The sequence below is a fragment of the Schistocerca gregaria genome, chromosome 1 (genome assembly GCF_023897955.1).
Source record: "Schistocerca gregaria isolate iqSchGreg1 chromosome 1, iqSchGreg1.2, whole genome shotgun sequence".
NCBI lineage: Eukaryota > Metazoa > Arthropoda > Insecta > Orthoptera > Acrididae > Schistocerca > Schistocerca gregaria.
The window spans coordinates 749,708,357-749,730,758 of record NC_064920.1 but is presented as its reverse complement, the minus strand read 5'-3'; the positions used below and the strand labels follow the sequence as shown (position 1 = coordinate 749,730,758).

At 40.4% G+C, this 22,402-nt stretch overlaps 1 protein-coding gene and 1 non-coding gene across 3 annotated transcripts in view; one reads left to right on the top strand and one right to left on the bottom strand.

Annotated features, from left to right (window-relative positions):
* The window catches only part of LOC126267631 (uncharacterized), a 111,282-nt gene that overhangs the window by 22,462 nt on the left and 66,418 nt on the right, over positions 1 to 22,402 (bottom strand). For both annotated transcript variants that reach the window (XM_049972932.1, XM_049972941.1), the window contains exons 4-5: positions 20,981 to 21,059; positions 1,130 to 1,181 (exon numbers count right to left, since the gene is read on the bottom strand). In XM_049972932.1, the coding sequence (XP_049828889.1) occupies positions 1,130 to 1,181; positions 20,981 to 21,059 (131 nt within the window). The remainder of the gene's footprint in view (positions 1 to 1,129; positions 1,182 to 20,980; positions 21,060 to 22,402) is intronic.
* On the top strand, positions 15,337 to 15,411 carry Trnas-uga (transfer RNA serine (anticodon UGA)). The gene has a single exon. It is a non-coding gene; the product is annotated as a tRNA-Ser (tRNA).

Here is a 22,402-nt window from a genome sequence, read left to right as displayed (position 1 = left end):
TTGACAAATTATGATTACTCCATTCACTACTGCACTTCTGGTGATCATTCTAACATGGCTACATTTTCTCATGTTATAACACATTTAGATGCTGAATTTGATTATCAGGAGACAGTTCGGTTCTAGTTGGACACCAGTTTTGTAGTTGGAGAGCCAACTGGAATTACTGTTCGATGAGCTCCCAATAAATTCTTGGGACATCATTATAGCACCTGGGTGTGACCTGCTCCTTCACTGGGGCTTGCAGTTTATCTGGTTGTGCTGACCTCCAAAGCTCTCTGGTGCAGAACTGCCTCACCTTTGCTCTTTTTTCACTGGTGGCACCAGATTCAGTTTCAACCAGGTATTCCATACAGAAAATGGTGAACAGTGGTGGGGGGTAGTGCCATCCCCCTGCACTGTCAAATGTTCCAATTGCTGCTTCAATCCCACAGGAGGATTTCCATGATGAAGTACCTTTCTTGGTTTCCATGCTGTTAATCATCATGGACTCCTTCACCCATTTCCAGAGGATACTGCACTGGCAATGCAACCAAATGTGGTTGTGGCATCATGCTCATGGCTTCCTACATTGGGGAGTCCACCATCACCACCATAGCAACCACATCACAGCTTTCTCTATTGCCAGGTCACAGAAGATGACTGCTCAGATCTCCCATCTCATGAGCTGAGGTGCATATCGATGGATGCCAATTCAGGTACACCAGTGGTTAATTTACCACAGAGATGCCACCACTCCAAGAAGTCTCCATTCCTACACAGAGCTCTGAACCCAGTACCATCATAATTGGGAGTTCCATATGTCCCTCAGGAGCCATTCTTCTTGACATTACCTAACTCCCAGTTGCTTTTACCACATTGTTCTCCACCTCACTGGTGAGGCATGTACTTGCACTACATGTAGGTTAAAGGAGGGAGGGAGAATTTAGTAACCCTGCTGCAGATGCAAATGAAAGACATGGACATATTAACATGCATAAATCAGCCATGTTTGACAATCCAGTGGCAGACTTTTGTGTGTGTGTGTGTGTGTGTGTGTGTGTGTGTGTGTGTGTGTGTGTGTGTGTGTGTGTGTGTGTGTGTTGGTTTTACACAGTTTTGATACCTTACATATTACTTACATACTTACATTTGTAGTGGATATGGTACTGGTTCTGTAGTCTTTTTCTTGCTGCTTTTTTCTGAAATAATTAAAAGATCCTTTAAGTACTCTACAAATAAGAATACCTTGTTGACATTAAATCTGATAAGTAAAGATAGAAAGAAACTTGAGTTTACTTTAAACCACAAAAACATTTATGAAAAATGTGGCTAAAAATGAGGACATACGTCTCTACACCTTTCTGAAAGAGGAACCAGGCTTGACAATAAAAGAATCTGAACCAGTGCAGACAGTGATGCAAATTACTTCTATTTTTAAATCCATGATCACTGTTTTGGGAGGCAAGGAAAAGTAAACAAGGATAAGATGTTATCAGACTACATAAAGAACAAATAGAGCAAGAGAAAATAGAAAATAAAATTCCAAAACAATTTGATTACAGCTAGAATTATTCATCAGACAGTAGATTTATAGCTAACTAGATCTAGGTTAAATAAATTGGATGGTAACACAACACAAAAATGGCATGATTCATCAGTCAATGTAAATAATATTATATATGGAAGAAAAGCTTTTTACCGATTATAAAAAAACTCATTCTAATTCTTACTCTTTTAATCCCACTGGATGTTCTGATACACAATGCCATATGACTGATATGTCTTACTACACTTTTGTCTGGCAGGGCCGATGTGACTGATGGACAACACAGCATCTCCAGCTGTCAAGTCTTGTGGGCCTAGTCAGCCAATTTAAGGTTTAATGGCTGCAGGTCCAGTCTATGTTTACTAGCTAGTGAGTTCCTCCCTAAAGCTGATAGAAGTATTAACAACAACTCTTCAACACAAAAGTTATTCTTTGGACATACCATGCAATGAATAAACCTATTTGATACCTGAGTAGAGCTACACCTGCCTACTGCTACTAATTGCTGCTCTGGCAGACTGTGCTGTGCTACCATTTGGCTAGGTGATTAATCTTAGCCTCACATTTGAGCAGTTTTCCACCACTGTAATTCTGAGTGCTAGTGATGGCTTTTATCTGTAATACTGAAAAATTCTCAAAATAAGTAACTTTTCTGAATTTTGTGTTGTTTATTTTGTGTTTCAGTGTATTCAACAAAGTAGTAGTAAATGACTTTTGTGATCTAAAGTGGAGACTACAAGACTTCCTACTTAGAATTTTATCATTTGATTCAGGATCGTATATTCTTAACTTTATTAATACATACATAATTTTCTATGGATCTCAATACTGAGGAGAACCTTTGGAAGTGAGAACTGAGTCAAAGGAAAACATTTACTGCAAACTACTTCTGCATTATACAGTAATTATCTTCATCATGGGTAGTTTGATGGTGTTACACTGACAAAGAGTGTAATTTTAATATATTTATAAGTAAATTTTTGTTATGTGAACATCTTACTTTCTGCACAAAACAGCCTGTTTTACCAATGATACTATCACTTTTTCAGTTTTGTTTTTGGTTGCCTCATATGTACTATCCCAAATCAAACAGATATGAATATAAATGGAATTTCACAAAATACAAGCATTTGCATGTGTTAACTTACAGTTTTCTTGAAGCCTTATCTTACAAGGTGGCTTACGGCTTGGCCTCTTGAACCAATGTGATGTTACTCTCAAAGAAACTTGAGAAATCATGTTTGATGCTTAGAAGCTTTTAGAGCACTGTTAAATATAAAACATTTGTAGTTTATGAGATTATTAGGTGTAAGAGCATTTTAATAATGTCTTTGGTCCACATCTTGATAGTACATTTTTTTTACTTTTTATTAATTTCATATTTATTAACAAATGGAAATTACAATTAATAAATGCTTAATCATGATTGACGGTTTCAGCAAAAGAAAGTGCTAACCCTTATTTTAGTGAAAATTAACCTGTTCATGCTATCTGTTTTGGTCTCAACTGTGCTACATGTTTACAATAAATAATTCCACACGAACTGTTAGGAAGTGTTTGTTGGCTATATTAGCGTGATTATAATTAACCTTTCATTACTTTAGAGGGTCCCCATCAAAAATGAATGACTGTAGGACAATTGTAGGACAAAGAAACTTTGTGGAAATGATTTTAAGGACATGTAGAAGAGAAATAATGAATAAATCATTGAAAGAAACAAATTTTAATTTCTATAAGAGATGGTAACATTTGTTAAATGCATACCATGTTTATGGTTCCAGGTTACCAAAGTTGCTCAATGTGACAACCAACTGCATTCATGACAGACTGGAGCCATACTAGAGATACCATTTCACCATTGCTCACAGAACTTTTTGAATGGTGGTCCATGGAACATTCAGCTGTATGACACATCTCATCAACCGCGTGAAGACAGCACATTGCATCCAGCATTTTCAGCCTTGGAAACAGTAACTTTGTTAACAGATTGTGACACAATTGGCCATTGGATTCTACCAGGAGCAATTCTAAAACCACCAATTAATTTGAAATTCCAAATCACGTGCTTCAACAAAGATGTGGAACAAGGATCTCCATATTCCTTCAGTGAATTGATACCCATGAACAGCAGCGCTATTGCTATTGTTTTGATAAAACAGCTTTATGAAGAATGCATTGCTCACCTTGTCCAGTTCTATGTTGACACCCTGCAAGTGGAGTGCAGACTGATGCTTGTGCTTCAAGCGTAAATCGCTGTACCTGTATTGGTGCCTAACAGCAGGTCATGACACTAGCATTACAAAACAATTTAAATCTTGCAGCACACTGTCTCAACATCATTCCTATGAAGTTGGGCACTCATACATCAAATAGCTTTCCATCTACAATGGGTCAACTAGTGAAGGTTTAATTACAGCCACTGTGTATGTTGTTTTGCCATACCATGTCTTTGGATGAAAAGTGACAATGTTATTGAAAGGATAGACTGCTGCCCACCATATAGTGGACAGACACAATAAAAAGATAACCAAGGTTTCAACCACCTCTCATTATGCCCTGAAATGGGAATGTCCTACTCACTATCCTTCTCACCCCTCTTACTGTGGTATTCAGCCACCCACCAAACCTACACAATATCCTCTACCATCCCTACCCCACTCCTGCACCCAACTCCCTTGCTCATCGCTCACATCCTGTAATAGACCCATACATCCTCCCATCACCACCTACTCCAGTCCAGTCACAAGCGTCACCTATGCCATCAAAGACAGGGATACCTGTGAAACCAGTCGTGTGATCTACAAGCTATGCTGCAACCTCTGTGCTGCATTCTATGTGGACATGACAACCAACAAGCTGTCTGTCCACGAGAATGACCATTGCTAAACTGTGGACAAGAACAGCTGGACCACCCAGTTGCTGGGCCCACTGCCCAACACAATGTCCTCATTTTAATGACTGCTCCACAGCCTGTGCCATCTGGCTCCTTCCTGCCAGCACCAGCTTTTCTGAAACGCACAGGTGGGAACTCTCCCTACAGTATATCCTATGTTCCATAACCCTCCTGGCTTCAACCTACATTAGTTACTGTCCTTCACCCGCCTCCTATCCCCTTCCATGCTTCCACTCCAGCACTGTAGCCTTCTGTTCCAGTGCACCCACAGTCAGTCTTTTTACTTTTCTCCTTTTCATTTGCCCCCCCCCCCCCCTCCCCCCCCACACACACACAAACACACACACTCACTCTCCACACCTCGCAGTCCATCTAACCTCCCAACTAGCTGCCCCACCACACTCTCCGCAGCTCGTTCCTGAGTGCTTCCACAAGTGGTACTTCACTGTCACCTAACCTTACCCTGTTATCCCTCCCCCTCCCCACCTTAACCTTGTCCTTACTCCCACCATCCAGACTGGTGCTCCCATCATACACCATACACTGTTGCTCGCAGACTGGCCTCAGTAGTAAGAGACAGTGCTCACGTGTGTATGAGCTGTGTGTGTATGCTGTCTAATTCAGAAGAAGGCCTCCTGGCCAAAAGCTGATTGTGGAGCAGTCTTTTTCTTGTGCCAGTCTTTTCTTTTTGCTGTGCCTGTTTACAGCTCATCATCTCCACTATATGGTGTTTAGGAGTCTATCTTTTTCGCAACATTGTCATTATTCCATCCTAGATATTCCATTCTTTAGATGAAAACTTTTGGATGTTGTAGATACCACAAAGGCAGCTCAGAATTATACTGTCACCAGTGTAACTATAAAAATTTTAGAGACAGCATTTGTTAAAATTATGAGGAATTCTTTAATGTTAGAGACACATAAATGCAAAACAATATACGCCAAAAAAAGTTGGTAAGATTGTTACACTCACTGTTTGATTTTAAATTGGAACAATTGAAAACAAAGCTGAGTGCAGCAAGGAAAAACTGTGATGATGATCAAGCCATCAACTTTAAATATGATGTTTGCCTTACATAGAAACACACAAGTCCCATGTCAATGAATGTCAAACATCAAGTGAATATACACTTTTTAAATGCCTCCTTTTGAAAAAGAGGTAAAGAGGCAATTCGTACCACCTTAGAGTTAGCAAGTCAATATGATGGACCACATCATATCAAGGAAAAAACTAATATAAAACAGCTACCTCCTATACAACATTATTGTTTTGAAAGCTTTCAAATGTTTTTGAGAACTGCATCTACTAAAACTTCAAGTTGATCAAATATATTTCAAGGATGATGCAATACATGAAAGTCACAGATCAAGTAAACAGAGTAAGACGTGTGTCACTTCAACAGTCAAATCATAACTGAGTCCGAGTCTAGTGGCCACTGGCTGGATGGCCGCTTAGGTGGCGCTGCTGCTGCACGGCTGGCAGACAGCGCCGCATGTAGAGGACGCGCGTAACTGTGCGGCGGCACTTTGAAAGATTGGCAAGTCACAACACATTTCCCCCCTTTGAAGTTTTTGCACAGGTCTTGATGGAGGTGGCCTGTAGATTGCTAACGTCCATAGGTGTTAATCATAGCATGTAGGCTTTCAAAGCCAGCGTCTTCAGTAATTTCCGGGCTAAGAGGCCGTGGTCCAATAGTAGAAATACTTCTACTGTTCTACTATTTCTACTATTGGACCACGGCCTCTTAGCTCAGAAGTTTTAATTACTGTCCATAGGTGTTGTCTGACTGGCTGTAAAGTCTCGAGGAGGAGGCTTCCCATATGGACGGAAGTGACACCGATGATAACTGGTCGAGACGTGGGGGTCAAATCTGCTGGGGCCCCGTGCACCAATCTTCCCATTGTGGCAAGTCCGGTTGTTATAACAGGAGATATGGGCGATGTGACAATGTCCATAGGAGAAGGAGGTGAGTAGAGTTGCTCTGACAGATGATGGTCATCTGGTCCCTGCATGGGCACGTCTCCTGTTGGCATCAGTTCTTGTGCTGGCACCAATATGATGGTGAGAGGACTGCGTTGTGAGTAATGAGAGATACCAGGATCCCAAGCGTCATGTAGAGCCAAAATTGGTGTAGCAGCATCCAGAACAGGGGTTGCTGGCACACGAGGCCGAAACTGGTCCGAAGGACACACTGCAACACCCGTGTCCGTCTGGATTTCATACAGGTGTCGGCCATGGTGTCACAAGATGTGGCCAGGACTCCATTTTGACTGCCTGCCACATCCCCGTACCCATACAAGGTCACTGGCAGTGAACCGGCCAAGCAAAGGCAACCGCGGCCATGAGGTGAAAGGCCGCAGAAGATGAAGTAGCATGCGGGGCTGTCGGCCATGTAAGAACTCAGCCGAGCTGTGGTCGCCCATGAGGGTGAAACGGTAAGAAGCCAGAAACTGGAGAAGTGCATCAACAGCAGCAGAAGAAGTCAGGAGTTTCCTCATCTGAGTCTTAAATGTGTGGACCAGTCATTCAGCCTCACCGTTTGACTTTGGATGTAACGGAGGGGCCATGACATGCCTGACGCCGTGACGGGCACAAAAACCTGCAAAATTGGAAGAGGCAAATTGCCAACCATTATCAGTAATAAGAGTAGAAGGAAGGCCTTCCAAAGAGAACATGCGAGCTAGAGCATTGGTGGTTGCCGCAGTGGTAGGCGACGTGCAACAGACAATGAAAGGAAAGTTAGAGTAGGCGTCAATAACAAGAATACAATAAGTACCTAAAAAAGGTCCCACTAAGTCAGCATGAATACACTCCCAGGGCTTCTCAGGCGAAGGCCATGGTGACAAAGATGACTTTGGGGCGGCGGCCTGTGATGCACAAGAGCCGCTGGCAGCAACCATGTGTGCAATTTCAGAGTTGATGCCGGCCAGTACACATGACGGTGCGTCAGAGATTTTGTGTGAGAGACACCCCAGTGCCCTTGGCGAAGGAGAAGCAAGACCGAAGCATGCAAAGACACAGGTACCACAACACGCGGCAAAGCATTTTCGGTGGAAAGGAGGATAACACCATCCCTAGCCATGAGGCGGTAACGCAAAGCGTAGTAGTTCCACAACGGATCAGAAGTCGTAGCGGTCGGACAATCTGACCAACCCTTCTGAATAGAGCATAAAACTCAGGAAAGGGTAGGGTCAGAACCCGTAGAAGCCCCCAGCCGGTCCCCAGTGATGGGGAACCCGTCAACAACCTGCTGCTCTGCAACATCCAGGTGGAAACACAAAAGTTCGTCCCTATCAAATGCCAGATCAGGATCCACGGGAAGGTGAGACAGTGCATCAGCATTCGCATGTTGAGCTGTCGGCTGGAAATGAATCTCATAATTGAAATGAGACAAGTAAAGAGCCCAAAGCTGGAGGCGGTGTGCAGCCTTGTCGGGAAGTGACGCTGATGGATGAAACAAGGAAACAAGTGGTTTGTGATCTGTAAAAAGATGAAATTTGGATCCATAGAGAAAAACACCAAACTTTTGAAGAGCATAAATAATGGCCAAAGCTTCTTTTTCAATTTGAGAATACTTTTGTTGGGCATCCGTGAGCGTTTTGGAGGCATAAACAATGTGTTGTTCAGAACCGTCAGAAAAACAGTACGCAAGGACTGCACCAACCTTATATTGAGAGGCGTCCATGGAAAGAACAAGATGTTGGCCAGGTCGATAAGTAGCCAGGCATGAGTCCTGTTTCAGCCTAGTCTTCAGTTTCTGGAAAGCCGCATTGCATGATGCAGACCAGTGAAAAGGCATGTTTTTATGTAACAGGCGTTGCAACAACTGAGCCACCAAACCAGCCGAAGGTAAAAACCTGTGATAGTATGCTATTTTCTCCAAGAAGGCCTGCAGTTCCTTAACAGATGTAGGGCGAGGAAGGGCATTGATCACAGCAACAGTTTGCTGAAGCAGACGAATACCATCCCAAGAGAGTTGAAACCCCAAGTACGTTATAGATGCTTGAAAAAATTTTGATTTCTGAAGATTATGCTTAAGACCTGCAGTCTGTAAGACATGAAAAAGTGTGCAGAGATTCTGAAGATGTTCTTCAGTGGTGGAGCCAGTGACAACATCGTCATCCATGTAATTTATACACCCAGGAAAAGTGAGCAATAATTGTCCCAAGAATCGCTGAAAGAGAGCAGGGGTGCTGGCAACCCAGAATGACAATCATCGGTATTGATAGAGACACTGCCAGACACTGCCGGGAAGCAGCGTCGAGAGGAAGTTGATGATAAGCTTCTGACAGGTCAAGTTTAGAAAAATACACAATTCTTCAGATTGAGGCATAGGATAAGTATTGATAAGGCATTGAGCATTTACAGTGGCTTTGAAATCGCCACAGCGATGAATATCACCATTTGGCTTAGCAACGACAATGACAGGAGAGGACCACTCAATGGAAGTGACAGGAAGCAAGACCCCTGAAGCAGTGAGATGATCCAGCTCCCGTTTGACCTGATCATGAAGGGCCACAGGAATGGGCCGAGCCCGAAAAAACTTAGGCCGAGCAGCGGGTTTGAGCGTGATATGAGCTTCAAAGTCGTTTGCATGGCCCAACCCAGGAGAAAAAAGGGACGAAAATGTCATCAAAAAGGAAACCAATTGAGCATAAGGAATAGCATCAGAGATGATATTGAAGAGTCATCCATGGAGAACCCAAAAACGTGAAAGTCATCGAAACCAAAAAGATTCTCCACGTTACTATGGTCGGCCACAAATATGGGAACAGTGCGAATGACAGATTTGTAAGATACCTCAGCATCAAATTGTTCCAAGAGAGAAATCTTCTGTTTATTGTAAGTCTGTAATTACCTAGTGACAGGTGACAGGATTGGAGACCCCCACTGAAGATACGTCTGAGAACTGGTGATAGTGGCAGCAGAACCAGTATCCACTTGCATGCGAACATCTTGACCAAGTATTTGGACAGTGAGGAATAACATTCCTGAAAGGGATGAAGTACAATTGACAGACAACACAGAATCAGAATCAGCATCATGTTCATGAACTTCATGTATGCGGTCAGATTTACAAACGAATGACACATGACAATTTTTTTTTGCATTTGTGACACACGACTCAACGTTGTGGACAATCTTCTTGTGAATGTTTCGTAAAAAACTGCGGACATGAAGGAAGTTGCCGTGGGTTTTGCTGCAGTTTCTTAGATGTTTGTTTACAGTTAGGCTGAGGCTGCACTTGGGAGCGTACTCTGGCCACATCGGCTGGCGGGGACATGCCACATGCTTCGTCAACAGCGCACAGAGGTTGTATTTCCCCGATGTCACCCCATGCCTCTATTTGCACTTTGCACTCCAGTGGCGCGAGAAATTTCAAAAGACTGAGCGATGGATAGGACTTCATCTAGAGTCAGATTTGCCAACTGAAGGGCACGTTGCTTAACTTCTTTGTCGGGCGCTGAATGGATAATAGCATCCCGTACCATGGAATCGGCGTAGGATTCTTTGTAAGCTTCAGTAACAAATTGACACTTTCTACTGAGGCCGTGAAGTTCAGCAGCCCAAGCGCGATAGGATTGATTCAGTTGTTTTTGACAATGATAAAAGGCAACACAAGAGGCTACCACATGCGTATGCTTTTGAAAATAGACGGACACAAGTGAGCACATTTCATCAAAGGACAAAGACGCAGGATCTTTCAAAGGAGCCAATTGCAACAACAACCGATACATTTGAGGTGAAATCAATGAAAGGAACAGAGACTTAAATGTTTGGTCATTCGCGACATGAAATGCCAAGAAGTGCTGTCGAAGATGTTTTTTGTAATCAGACCAGTCTTGCACCGTCTCGTCGTAAGGAGGAAAAAGGAGGTAGAGACAATGACGAGAGACGCCCCGCATTTGATGCCGTAACGAAATCACGAAGCGCATTTGTGAGAAGCATTTGCTGTTCTATGAGTGCAATAGTTGCTCTAAAGTAGCCGTGGAAACATGCAGGTCAACAATGAAAAAGAAAAATTCGCTACCTCGTCGCCAATTGTTATAACTTCAAGTTGATCAAATATATTTCAAGGACGACGCAATACTTGAAAGTCACAGAGAAAGACATGTGTCACTTTAACATTCAAATCATAACAGAGTCTGAGTTTAGTGGCCACTGGCTGGCTGGCCGCTTAGGTGGTGCTGCTGCTGCATTGCTGGCAGACAGTGCCGCATGTAGAGGATGCGCGTAACTGCGCGACGGCACTTTGAAAGATAGGTGAGTCAGAATACCATCATACTGCTTTAGGTAATCTGCGTCTGGATACAGACCATTAAATCCTACATGTATGAATAAAATTGGAGGGGGCTACTTTGTAAGGTTCTGTTGTTACTGTGAATACAAATTTACTGTGAATACAAATCCCACAGTACTAACACCTAAGAGGTATTCCAGGATAGGGATAATCATATATTATTGATGCATTCCAAGCTGACATATGGTGCACTGGCTGATGACAGTAACCATTCATGAATTTTCCATTTATAGTCATTCCCATCAGTAGCTACACAAGGTCAGCTTAGACTATACGAGTAATAATACATCTACTGAAGTGTATATTAATTTATTTTTGTATTTCTTGGGTTATCAGTTTTCTACTTTTGTAAAGACTCTTGTGTCCATTTAAAAACTCTGTTCTGGATCCTGGAAAGAATGCCACATCAGTTTTATTTTTATTTATTGTGCTGTGGCTGTGTGTATCGATGTTTAGATTAAACTGAGTATTATTGTAAGCCATAAAAGCAATTAAAGACATAATGCCATTATTTTTAATTATTCCTTCTTTAAAAATCCCTACTGTATGGTTCTTAATAATTGTCCAGTTTTAGCAATACCAGCAATCTGTATTCAGTGACACTTATTGCACTACATTTAAAATTCGTTGGTTCTTAGGTGAATAAACACCTATAATTGCATCAAAATCAACCATAATGTAGTAGATCTCTCAATTTATGAAATATGTGGTCCATCCAAGAGTGCTGTCAATTACTTTTTCAGTGTTTCTAAACTGTCAAATGTTTGGTTTTATTTGGTGGAGGGTGAGGGTGAGGGGGAGGGTTGGTGAGAAGGATCTGCACTAGACAGTAATTTGTTCCAAATAATGCAGAGGATTTGTCAACTTTATACACTGCCTGACCAAAACGGTGAAGCACCCAAAAGTGGAAGAAAAATGAAATGGAACTTAATTGGTTCAGATGATATGTGATGATATTTTGTTGATTGCAAAACTGAGTCAAATTTACAAATAACTTGACAGTATGAGCCCACTTATCAGCATGAAATAGCTCTCTCTCTTGCCTGGATGTATACACTGTTGCAGTTGGAAAGGGTGTCATATAGTTGTTGAATCCTCTCCTGAGGCAGGCTGGCCCACATATGTTGTAACAGGACCTTGAGAATCTTGATACTGGCACTGGACCAGGTTTGACATCCAAGCTGATCTGACCTGACACATGTTCCACTGGGGGGAAGATCTGGAGCTCTTGTTGGCCACGGAAGTGCCTCAGTTTGTAGAGACATGTACTGTATAGAGGCAAGCACTGTCCTGTTGAAAAATGGCACCATGATACTAATGCATGAGAGGTAACACATGAGCATGTGGGATGCCCACTGTCAGAGTTCCCTCGATCAGTATCCAGCTCTGTACTGAAGCAACATCTGATGGCTGCCCACACCATGAAGCCAGAACTAACACCATTGTGCCCTTAAAACATTGGAAGAATGGCACCTCTCCACAAGTTACTTCCACATTCACTTATGGTGGTCATATGTGGTTGTCACAGTTTAATTTCTGTCGGCACTTCAGCTCCTACCTTCCAACTTCACAGAAGTTCTACTATATATCTTGCGGGACTAACACTCCTGGAAGAAAGGAAGCACTTGCCTGCAAAAGGTGAAGGTCCCAGTTTCCAGTACTAATAAGATACACAGTTTTAATGTGCCTGGAAGCTTGCTCTTCATCATTGAAAGATTGAATTCAGAACAGTATGTGTGAAGGAATGAATGGTTGAATGAATAAATGAACAGCAAAGATGAAGTACATACTGAAACAAGAGACCAACTCCCTCCTTCTAATTCACTAAATTTGAAATGTGTCGAATAATCTGCAGAGGTATAATGTCAATATTTCATACTGTAGGTGTGTACAAGATTTTGTGCGAATGTAGTGATGTCATATATTGGTGAACAATATATGTGTAAGCGTGCACAGGCACGTGTGTGTGCATGCCCTCACACACACACACACACACACACACACACACACACACACACACACACACACACACACACACACCCCACAGCATAAACAGCATAAATGTTATGTACAATTGGGGTAACACATAAAATCTACACTGTGGTTGTTCCAGAAATTTCCAGAAGTTCTATGTGCTTGATGGAGCTCTGAATGCAGCAACCAAAATGAAATGGACCACAAGGCACTTCCAGGAGGAAAACTCTTTCCGAAAATAGCTGTAGTGGTGGCATATTTTCACTTTTCTCTTAACAAAGACTCAAGGAATATTCGTCTTTATCATGCCATTTAGACTTAAGCAATGTAAGTGTTTACCTTTTGGTGTGGCTAGTGCTCCTGCCATATATTTTATTATGACTAAGGCTAAACTATTCATAATAAAAATTATAGGAATTGATCTGTGCTACAAGAAAACTGCTACTCTGAAAGAAAGCAACCACTCCTCCTCTAATATAACTCAGTTCCTGTTTATATTACTTCACATCAAGAATTTAAATATCTTTACTACTTTCAGAGACCACTACAGTGAATTTGTTAGTGATGATAACTTTGTAAAGGAAAGTTTCAAGTAGCTTCATCAAATCAGTTCATCTTATCCCTTTTCTGTGACATATCTAAAGGGTCTGACTTTGAAACACAATATCCTAAATAAACTGAGGCTTTATGGGCTTGATAATATAGCCAAATAACTGGTAATGTCACATCTTACCAAAATAATGCAGAAAGTTGTACTTAGTAATTCAACCAATGAAGTCAGAGAAGATTCTTCTGACTGGGGAGAAATCACACATGGAGCTCCCAAAAGCTCAAGCTTAGGTCTGCTATTGTTCCTTATATACGGAAATGATGTTCAGTCTAACATACAACAAGCAGATTAAGTTCTTTTTGCAGATGACACTAGTATTGTACTCTCACTCCTGATTTTAAAAAGGCACAACATATTCAGTTATGCACATCTAGAGGTGCTACACCAATAACACACAGTGAGGAAATAATAACTAGGGTGGAAACTTCAAAATTGTAGGTTCTCATAGTAATGAGACTTTAAATTGGACAAAGAACTTTTTGGAATTTGTAAAACAACTTAGTTCAGCTACACTTGTATTTTGAATGATTGCAAATCTTGGGGAGTGACAAATTTGTAAGTTGACATATTTGCATATTTTCATTCGATAATGTAATTTTCAATATTGTTCTTGGGTACCTTATTTTTAATTAACAAAGTCTTCATTACTCAAAAAATATTCAAGGAATGGGACATCCTCACTTCAGCTTCACAGTATATTTATTTCCCTATAACTCACATAACCCACTGTAGTTAAGAAAACAATGATGTATATAATTACAATGCCAGAAAGAATAAATGGCATTAATTACACCACATTAGGGTTGTCTTTAGCACAAAAAGGAGTCCACAGTGCAGCAACTTAAATTTTTAATCACTTATCCAGTGATATGAAATGTCTGATAGACAGCAAAATAATACTTGAAAACAAACTGCAAAAGTTTCTTTTGGACAACTCCTTCCATTCCATAGAAGAATTTCTGTTATTGTGATGTGTTAAAGTTGATGGATAGGAATTACTAACTCATATCTGACTTGTTACACATCATTATGGTTTGTAGTCAAATGATCCATAGAACATGAAACTAACTAACTCCCACATTTTTCTTTTGCTGTAGCAGGAATATCTTTGTCAGGTGTTAATTGATTCATTTCTTAAATGGAATTTGTAATCCTTGTAGCATACCAAATGTAGAAATTAAAATAAAATTAAAAAGCTTAGTTGAAAGTCATTTGTTTACTTGTATATAAAACTTTGCACCAGCCATAATGAAGCTTCACTGTAAATTCTGTTCTCAAACATGAGATGAGTTGTTTGCTGTTTGTTAAATAATGGGATAACAGCCTGACTGCTGTCACACAGTTGGAAACTGCTGGGAATGGTTCTGTTGGGAGGACTACCATGAGAGAAATACCAGAGAAACTTGTTTTGTGGATGCAATCTCCTCTACAGGAAGTACAATATCTTTCACCACTCAGCCAGTGGGAACTCAGAGCATTCTATAACTATTGACTGAATTAAAAAATTTCCCAATTAAAAACTGTGTGTTTGTCTTGAGGCAGCATAATTGACAGTGTGCAAATACTCAGAATTTATTCATTGAGTATTTGAAAATGAGAACAATTAGTAACTTCTAACAAACTTTACACAAAACCTCAAACCTTTACCAAACTTTTCCTCACTAACATGACCCACAAAATGATGAAGGGAAAAGAATTTATCACTTACTACATTTTCTCTGTTCATGCAGCAAAACTTCAGCATTACCACTGAAAGCACGTACTAAATTATACCATATAGCTCAGGAGAGATTATGACACAGACATTAAGACAATGAAAAACTAGCTCTTATTGAAACAAAATAAAACTGAAACATCCTGGCAGATTAAAACTGTGTGCCGGACTGAGACTCGAACTTGGGACCTTTGCCTTTCGCAGGCAAGTGCTCTACCAACTGAGCTACCCAAGCATGACTCACGCCCTGTCCTCACACCTTACTTCTGCCAGTACCTCATCTCCTACCTTCCAAATTTTGTGGGACGTGAGTCGTGCTTGGGTGGCTCAGTTGGTAGAGCACTTGCCCATGAAAGGCAAAGGTCCCGAGTTCGAGTCTCGGTCCGGCACACAGTTTTAATCTGCCAGAAAGTTTCATATCAGTGCACACTCCACTGTTGAGTGAAAATTTCATTCTAAAAATAAAAACTACCCAGATAATATTCAGTTAGCGTTTTAGAGGAGAGAAGTCAGAGAAGTGGGAATGAATATGGAAATGTGCTACAGGAAAATTAGTGTGTGTCAGACTGGAATAGAAGCTAGGAAGGTAACAGCCGCAGGTAGGCACAGGGACAAGGGAAAACTGAGGCCAGATGCGCTACTTGAAAGAAAGATGTATTATAGGGAGCATTCTCATCTGCACCATTTAAAAATGCTGCTGTTTGTGGTAAGAATACAAATGGTAACAGGCAGTGAAGCAGTTGTTGAAGTCAAGCACACAAGGTTGATCGGCGTGCTTGACAGTTGGGTAGTGCAGCTTCTTTTGGCCACAGTTTAGCAGTGGACATTCATGAGGACAATTTGTTAGTGGTCATGCTCACAAAGAATGGCACTCAGTGGTTGCAGCAAAGTTGGTAGACAACATTGATGGTTTCAAGGTGGCTCTGCCTTTCATGGGGCAAGAGATACCTGTGACAGGACTGGAGTAGATGTTAGTGGGAGAATGTATGGAACAGTTTTTTTTATCTATGTTTATTACAGGGATATGAGCCTTGGGGCAAGGGGTTGGAGTCAGGGATGGAATAGGGGCAGACAAGGATATGGCATGTGTCGAGTGAGTGGTAAAATACTACAGTGAGATAGGTGGAGAGCATATATCTCATTTCAGGGTATGATGAGAGATAGTCAGAATTCTGGTGCAGAATGTGAGTCAGCTGCTTCATTCCTGGGTGGTACTGACTCATGATGTGGCACACTATGTGGTTGGTCTGTCAGTATGTGAAAGGTGGTAAGTCACTGAGCAGACAAGGCATGGAAGATATGTTTCTGGAAAATGTTTGGAGGGTAATTTCATTTTGTGAAGGTCCCAGCAACACTGTCGTCATCTTTTTAGAGAAATTATGTATCATTGAAGACACAATGATTGTGGGCAGCTAGGCTGTGTGAAAGGGACATCTTGGAGTGGAATGGGCAGCACCTGCTGGAATAGAGGTATTGTTGGCGCCTGTTTGTTTCATGTGGATAGTGCCCATGTTGAGGGACAATTTTTCCAGAATATCCTAACCTCAAACCTTGCCTCACTGTCAGTCCACAAATCCCATAGCTTGTATACCCTCGCCTCAAAGGAAAGAATGCAATCCGCCACTTGAAAATTGATCCTGACCTTATAACTCTACCTGCTGGCTAAAACTCCACCACTGAGGTTAGGAATTGCAGGGATTACCTGGCTGAGGGGCTCCACCAGCTGTCAGAGAAGTCCACCTACAAGCCCTGCCACAGTGATCCCATTTCAGAAATCCAGCATGATCTCCAGTCCTTTCTCAAATCTCTATGTTCATCCTAAAACCTTTCTCCTGAGAGTCTCTCCTCACCCTCACCACTTCTTGGATTCCTAAATTCTACATGCTTCAAGAAATATATCACTTAGTCACCCTGAATGTCCAATTGTGACTGGATACTGCAACCCCTCATAGATAATCTCTACCCTCATTGCCAAACACCTTCAGTCTATTACCAAGAAACTACCCCATATACAAAACGCACTTATGATTTCCTCTACTAACTCTCCATGATGCCATTCCCTTTACAACTCAGTGCCCCACTTGTTCACTCTCAACATTACCTCCCTCAACACTATTATCAAATATATCTGTGGTATAGTCATGGGGACAAGTGTGACACATCATCCTATGCCAACTTATTACTTATTCATGGGTCAACTAGAGGAATTCTTCCTAACCACCCGGCATCCCAACTCCACACACACTGGTTCAGATCCGTTGATGACATCAACATGATCTGGACTGTTGGGGAGGACATCCTGTCCACAATCCTCCAGAACCTCAATACCTTCTCCACCATTTGCTTCAAATGGTCCTCCCCAGCGCAACAAGCTACCTTCCTAAGTGTTTATGTAAACTTCACAGATAGCTCCATCAGTAGCTCCGTCCACCTCAGAGCAGACCACCAACAATACCTCCATTTTGACAGTTGTCACCCGCTATCCACCAAAAAGTCTGTTCCATACAGTCCAACCCTGCATTGTTGTGACATCTGCAGTAATGAGCAGTTTCTCAGCAAATATTCCAACAGTCTTGCTCAGGCCTTGCAGACTAAAGTTACCCTCCTCACAATGTCCAGAAACAGATATCCCATGCTTTGACTCCTCAGTCACCTACAGTCCCCTACATACCCACTGGCCCTGACTCTGTATCAGCCAGGGTTGGAGCAACTGAATCATGTTCCTCGCATAGGTTTTGGCTACTTGTCATTGTGCCCTGAAATAAGAAATATTCTCCCCACTCAGTCCAAAGTGACATTTTGTCTCCCACCCAACCTCAGCAATATCCCTTATAACAGGCCTAAAGGCAAGACCTGTCTCACAAATCATCCCACTTCCACCTAAAACAGTCCTGCCACAGGTATTGTCTACCCTATCAAAGGCAGGGTTACCTGTGAAGGCAGTTATGTGTCCTATCAACTTAGTTACAACCACTGTGTGGCATTTTATGTGGGCATGACCACTAACATGCTGTAATTCTGCAGATACTGCCAAACTGTCACCAAGAGAAAGCTGGACCACATAGATGCTGAGCATGCTGCCCAATATGGTATGCTTGACTTCAAAAATTGCTTCACAGCCTGTGCCACCCGAATTCTATCTGTCAACAAGAGTTTTCTTAACTGCACAGGTGGGAACTCTCCCAGGCAACATATCCTTTGTTCCCAGAACTCCTAGGCCTCACTCTTTGCTAGTCCCTGTCCAGATCACCCTCTCTAGCTCCATTTCCAGACTCACACATGCCTGCTTTCTCTCAGCAAGCATCCCCCCCCCTCCACACACACAGAGACCATTCATCTTCTCTGCTTCTCTTCTGCCCCCCCCCCCCCCCTCTCCCTGCCCCACCAATTATAGCCTTCTGATGCTGCACCTAGCAGTACTGTATTCCTAGAGCCATCACTTACAAAAGCTAGTTCTTGACACTTTAGGTGTATTCAGTTTTAGCACAAAATGAGTTTCTTCTTCCAAAGTACTGAAAACATAATGACTTATAAATGGCAAGATAGATGAGTGATTACTAACATTTCCACAGAATATTGTAATACTATAGTAGACATACAGAAAACATGCCAAAAGGACATTTCAAAAGCACTACTGCTTGTTAAATATGGTGCAAATTTATCTGGAACTGATTTATAGGGCCAGAAGTTATTGTATTTTTGATGTTAAGAAGACCATCCACTGGCAAAAAACTATTCTTCCATGTAACTGACATGCTACTTTTCAGTTTGCATTACCTGTAGAACAAAGATTTAGAGAGAAAAATAGCACTGTTTGTGTACAGAATAAAAAGCATGAAGGGACTACTCAAACAAATGGAAAATCCAAGAGGTATGAGAAAAAAAATTCCTATGGAAATACACATTATGCAAAAATATTGTTAGTTCCTAATTTGAGTGGGATAAACTGAGACTGCAGTGTTAATCTTTGGCACACTAGTGTAAAAATAGTCACAAGTTCAGCTTCACTACAACATTGTCCCCAGAACTAGTCAGTGTCCTCTTTTCTGAGCTGACTAGAAGGCTCAAAATGGATATTTAAAAGGGTCTGTTATGAGTTAGGCTATGACTCCCTGGACCTGCACCATAGGTTTCAGTATTGTTGGGTCCATCTAAATGGGTCGGGAGTATGTTACACATCAGAAGCTACTAGCCAGATTGCTGGTTGTATGTGGAATTTATTAACTTATATGACTCTCCATCCAATCCACATATTGATAGTTGTAGAAGATGCTGAAGTATTAGTGTAAGACCCAGCAAAAGGATTAAAATCCTACTGATCAGCTGCAGAAGTACTGCCAAGAAAGCCAGAATTTGAAGCAGACCTAAAAAGCAGTGGATTTATGTACCAGTAATTCTAGGTTCAGGAAGCCAAATAAAACTTGAAATTTTTGGGGTAGATCTAAGTGTGTGTTGAAAGGATAAGATAATAGGAAATGAAGATAAAAGACTTGTCACAAAGTACCTCCATGGTGCTAGGCTCATAACCACTTGAAAGAGGTCTTTGCGGTGGAAACTGGTGGTGGTATTAGAAAATAAAATTGTAACTGGTGCTGCAGTTTGTATGTATAAGAAGCAGCCATATGAAAATGAGACAGAGTGAAAAAAAGTAAGCAACTGTTTGTTGTTTCAAAAGTAATTGCCACAACTGTTAACACATTTATTCCACTGTGAGGTAATATGGTCAATGCCTTTCTGGAAAAATGTTTACAGTGGTCTACAAAACCATGATTGTACCAAAGACATACACTTCTTCATCTGAAGCAAATTGACAGTCACAAATGTCTTACTTCAGGTCTCCAAAAATATGAAAATCGCATGGGAGGAGATCAGCACTGGGTGGTGTATGTATAAGGACTTCCCGGGGAAACTTCAGCAATTTAGTCAAAATAATTTTTGCAATGTGTGTGCAGGCACACATGTTGCGAAGGTTATTTAAGTACTCTGTAGACACATCACTGGGAAGCTCTCATGCATCTGCTGCAGATTACTGATCTCTCCCCATGCAATTTTCATATTTCTGGAGCCCTTTATAAAGACATTTATGACCATCGATTTGGTTCAGAAAAAGAGGTGTACACCTAAATAAATAATGATTCTTCCATGAAGTCACTTGTGATCTTGTCTGACAGTGGAATTAAAGTGTTAACTGTTATGACAATTACGTTTGAAATAATAAACAATTTACTTACATTTTCTCCATGTGTTTCATTTTCATTTGACTGTCACTTATAATATCTCACAAAACCAATGAAATTCCAATTACGAACAAGGGCTATCAGTGGCACCAAAGTTAGTGTCCAGACACTTATGGGTGACTCAGAAACTGTAACTGAGGAAAGCAAAATTAAAGCAGGTATTCTGATCTCAGTTTTCAAAAGTTCCTGTACTAAGTAACATACAGAAGTTCTGTCTCAGTTTAATTCTTGAGCCACTCCATGGATGACCGATAGATTCTATACAGAATATACAGCTGTAGACCCCCTGAACAAAATATGTTATCTGGCGGTTGAAAGAAAGAGCAGGTCACATTTATCTACAAGAAGAGTAGCAGAAGTGCCTGACAAAGATACCATCTGCTCTCACTGATGTCCTTATGTCGTAACACATAAATCCGGAAAATTTGAATTATGTATGTTTATTTTCAATGTTTTCATAGTTACATTAGTTAACAATACATGCTCAATGAAAAACTAGCAACTTGTAGGATTCTTGCAAACTGATTCACTGGTCATGGACAGAAGGCCTTATATGAATCTTGAAAACCGTGCCAATGAATTTTTTGCTTTGAGGTATGTATCAGAAATAATAACCTCATAAACTAAAATACAAATAGTTGATGGACTTTTACTCATAAAATAGATATCTTTCACTTTCTGTGTAAGCCTATTGAAATGAAGATGAAATTGTTAAAATTTACCTTTTGTTTCTTCCATGTGATGGCCCTCTGTACATTGGTCTTTGGATCTTATTAGTTTTTCCTTTCTTCTTTCTTGCACCTGGTATAACAACATATATTAGAAGACAAAATAATTTTTAACAGCTATGTTCAAATTGTGAAAAACCTTTGCAACAAAATAATTACAAGCAAACAATGACTGATAGATAGTGCATATACTTTTGTCCATTTTAAACAATATTATAAGATCCTCAAGAATGTAATAAGGAAGGTAATGGGTACATGTTACATAAAATATAATTAAAATTACAAAACAAAATCACAACTGCATGGGATCACAAAAAATTTAAATCTTAAGCCTCTGTAATGAATAAATAAATTGGAAAAATTACAGACACACAAAACATTCAGAAATTGTTTCTTATTAATCATGTCTCAATTAATAAGAATTTGAAAAATTCTCCATGAGGCAGATAGTCAAACTATTAATTAATTGCCTTCAGAAGGTACAACACCCAGTGCAGGCAATAAAAACCCACATAGTTGCAGTGGCACCACCTGATGTCACTATGGAAACCAAGTAGCTGGCACAATATTACTGTAACTGTCATAAAGACACTAACCAGGTGGAACTTTTCGCGAGACTCCTACATAAAAGCTGGCATAGGGCCTGTCCAATGCAATTATAATACAATTAGTGAAGTGTGTAATATGCAATAAGTCATCTGGACCATGTATATTCTCAAATTTACAATCTTATCCTTTCTTTGATCTTATGGGAAATGTTTTAAACTCCAACTGTATAATAGTATATGTCATCCTAAAAGAACTATAAAATTTTCTTTGTACCGATAAAATTAATTTATCTAAAAAATTCACGGTGGGAAAATACATTTAAAATCTGATGTTTAACACTAAAACTCATTTAACAAACTAAAAACTGCTAATTAAAAAGAGAAATACAAAAAATAATTACTCTATAAAATCTTGCAAAATTGAATTCCTGTGATTAAAAAACAAATTTCATAACATAACTGTACTATAAAAAGATAAATTTTTGTTTATGTGAATATATATTATCATAACTGTTCTACTGTGCAGTTGAGTGAATTTCATTTTTTGTAAATTATTTTGGATTTAATGTTCTATGATTCGATCTTAGTATGACTATATTTTTACTGATGTACTTTGAAATGACGCTAACTGTGTACTTGTTGTGTGCTTTTCCTGATGGGAAGGAAGGAGGGATACAAAGCTTTTCTGTTGTGCTCAGTTAATGGACAAATTGTAAATTCAAGTTGCATACAAATGGAATGTATTTCGTTGAGTGAACATTGTAATTAATGACTGCAAGGCATCTAGGATTATTAAATATGAAAATTATATGTCAATCAATTTGTCATCTACACTCCTGGGAATTGAAATAAGAACACCGTGAATTCA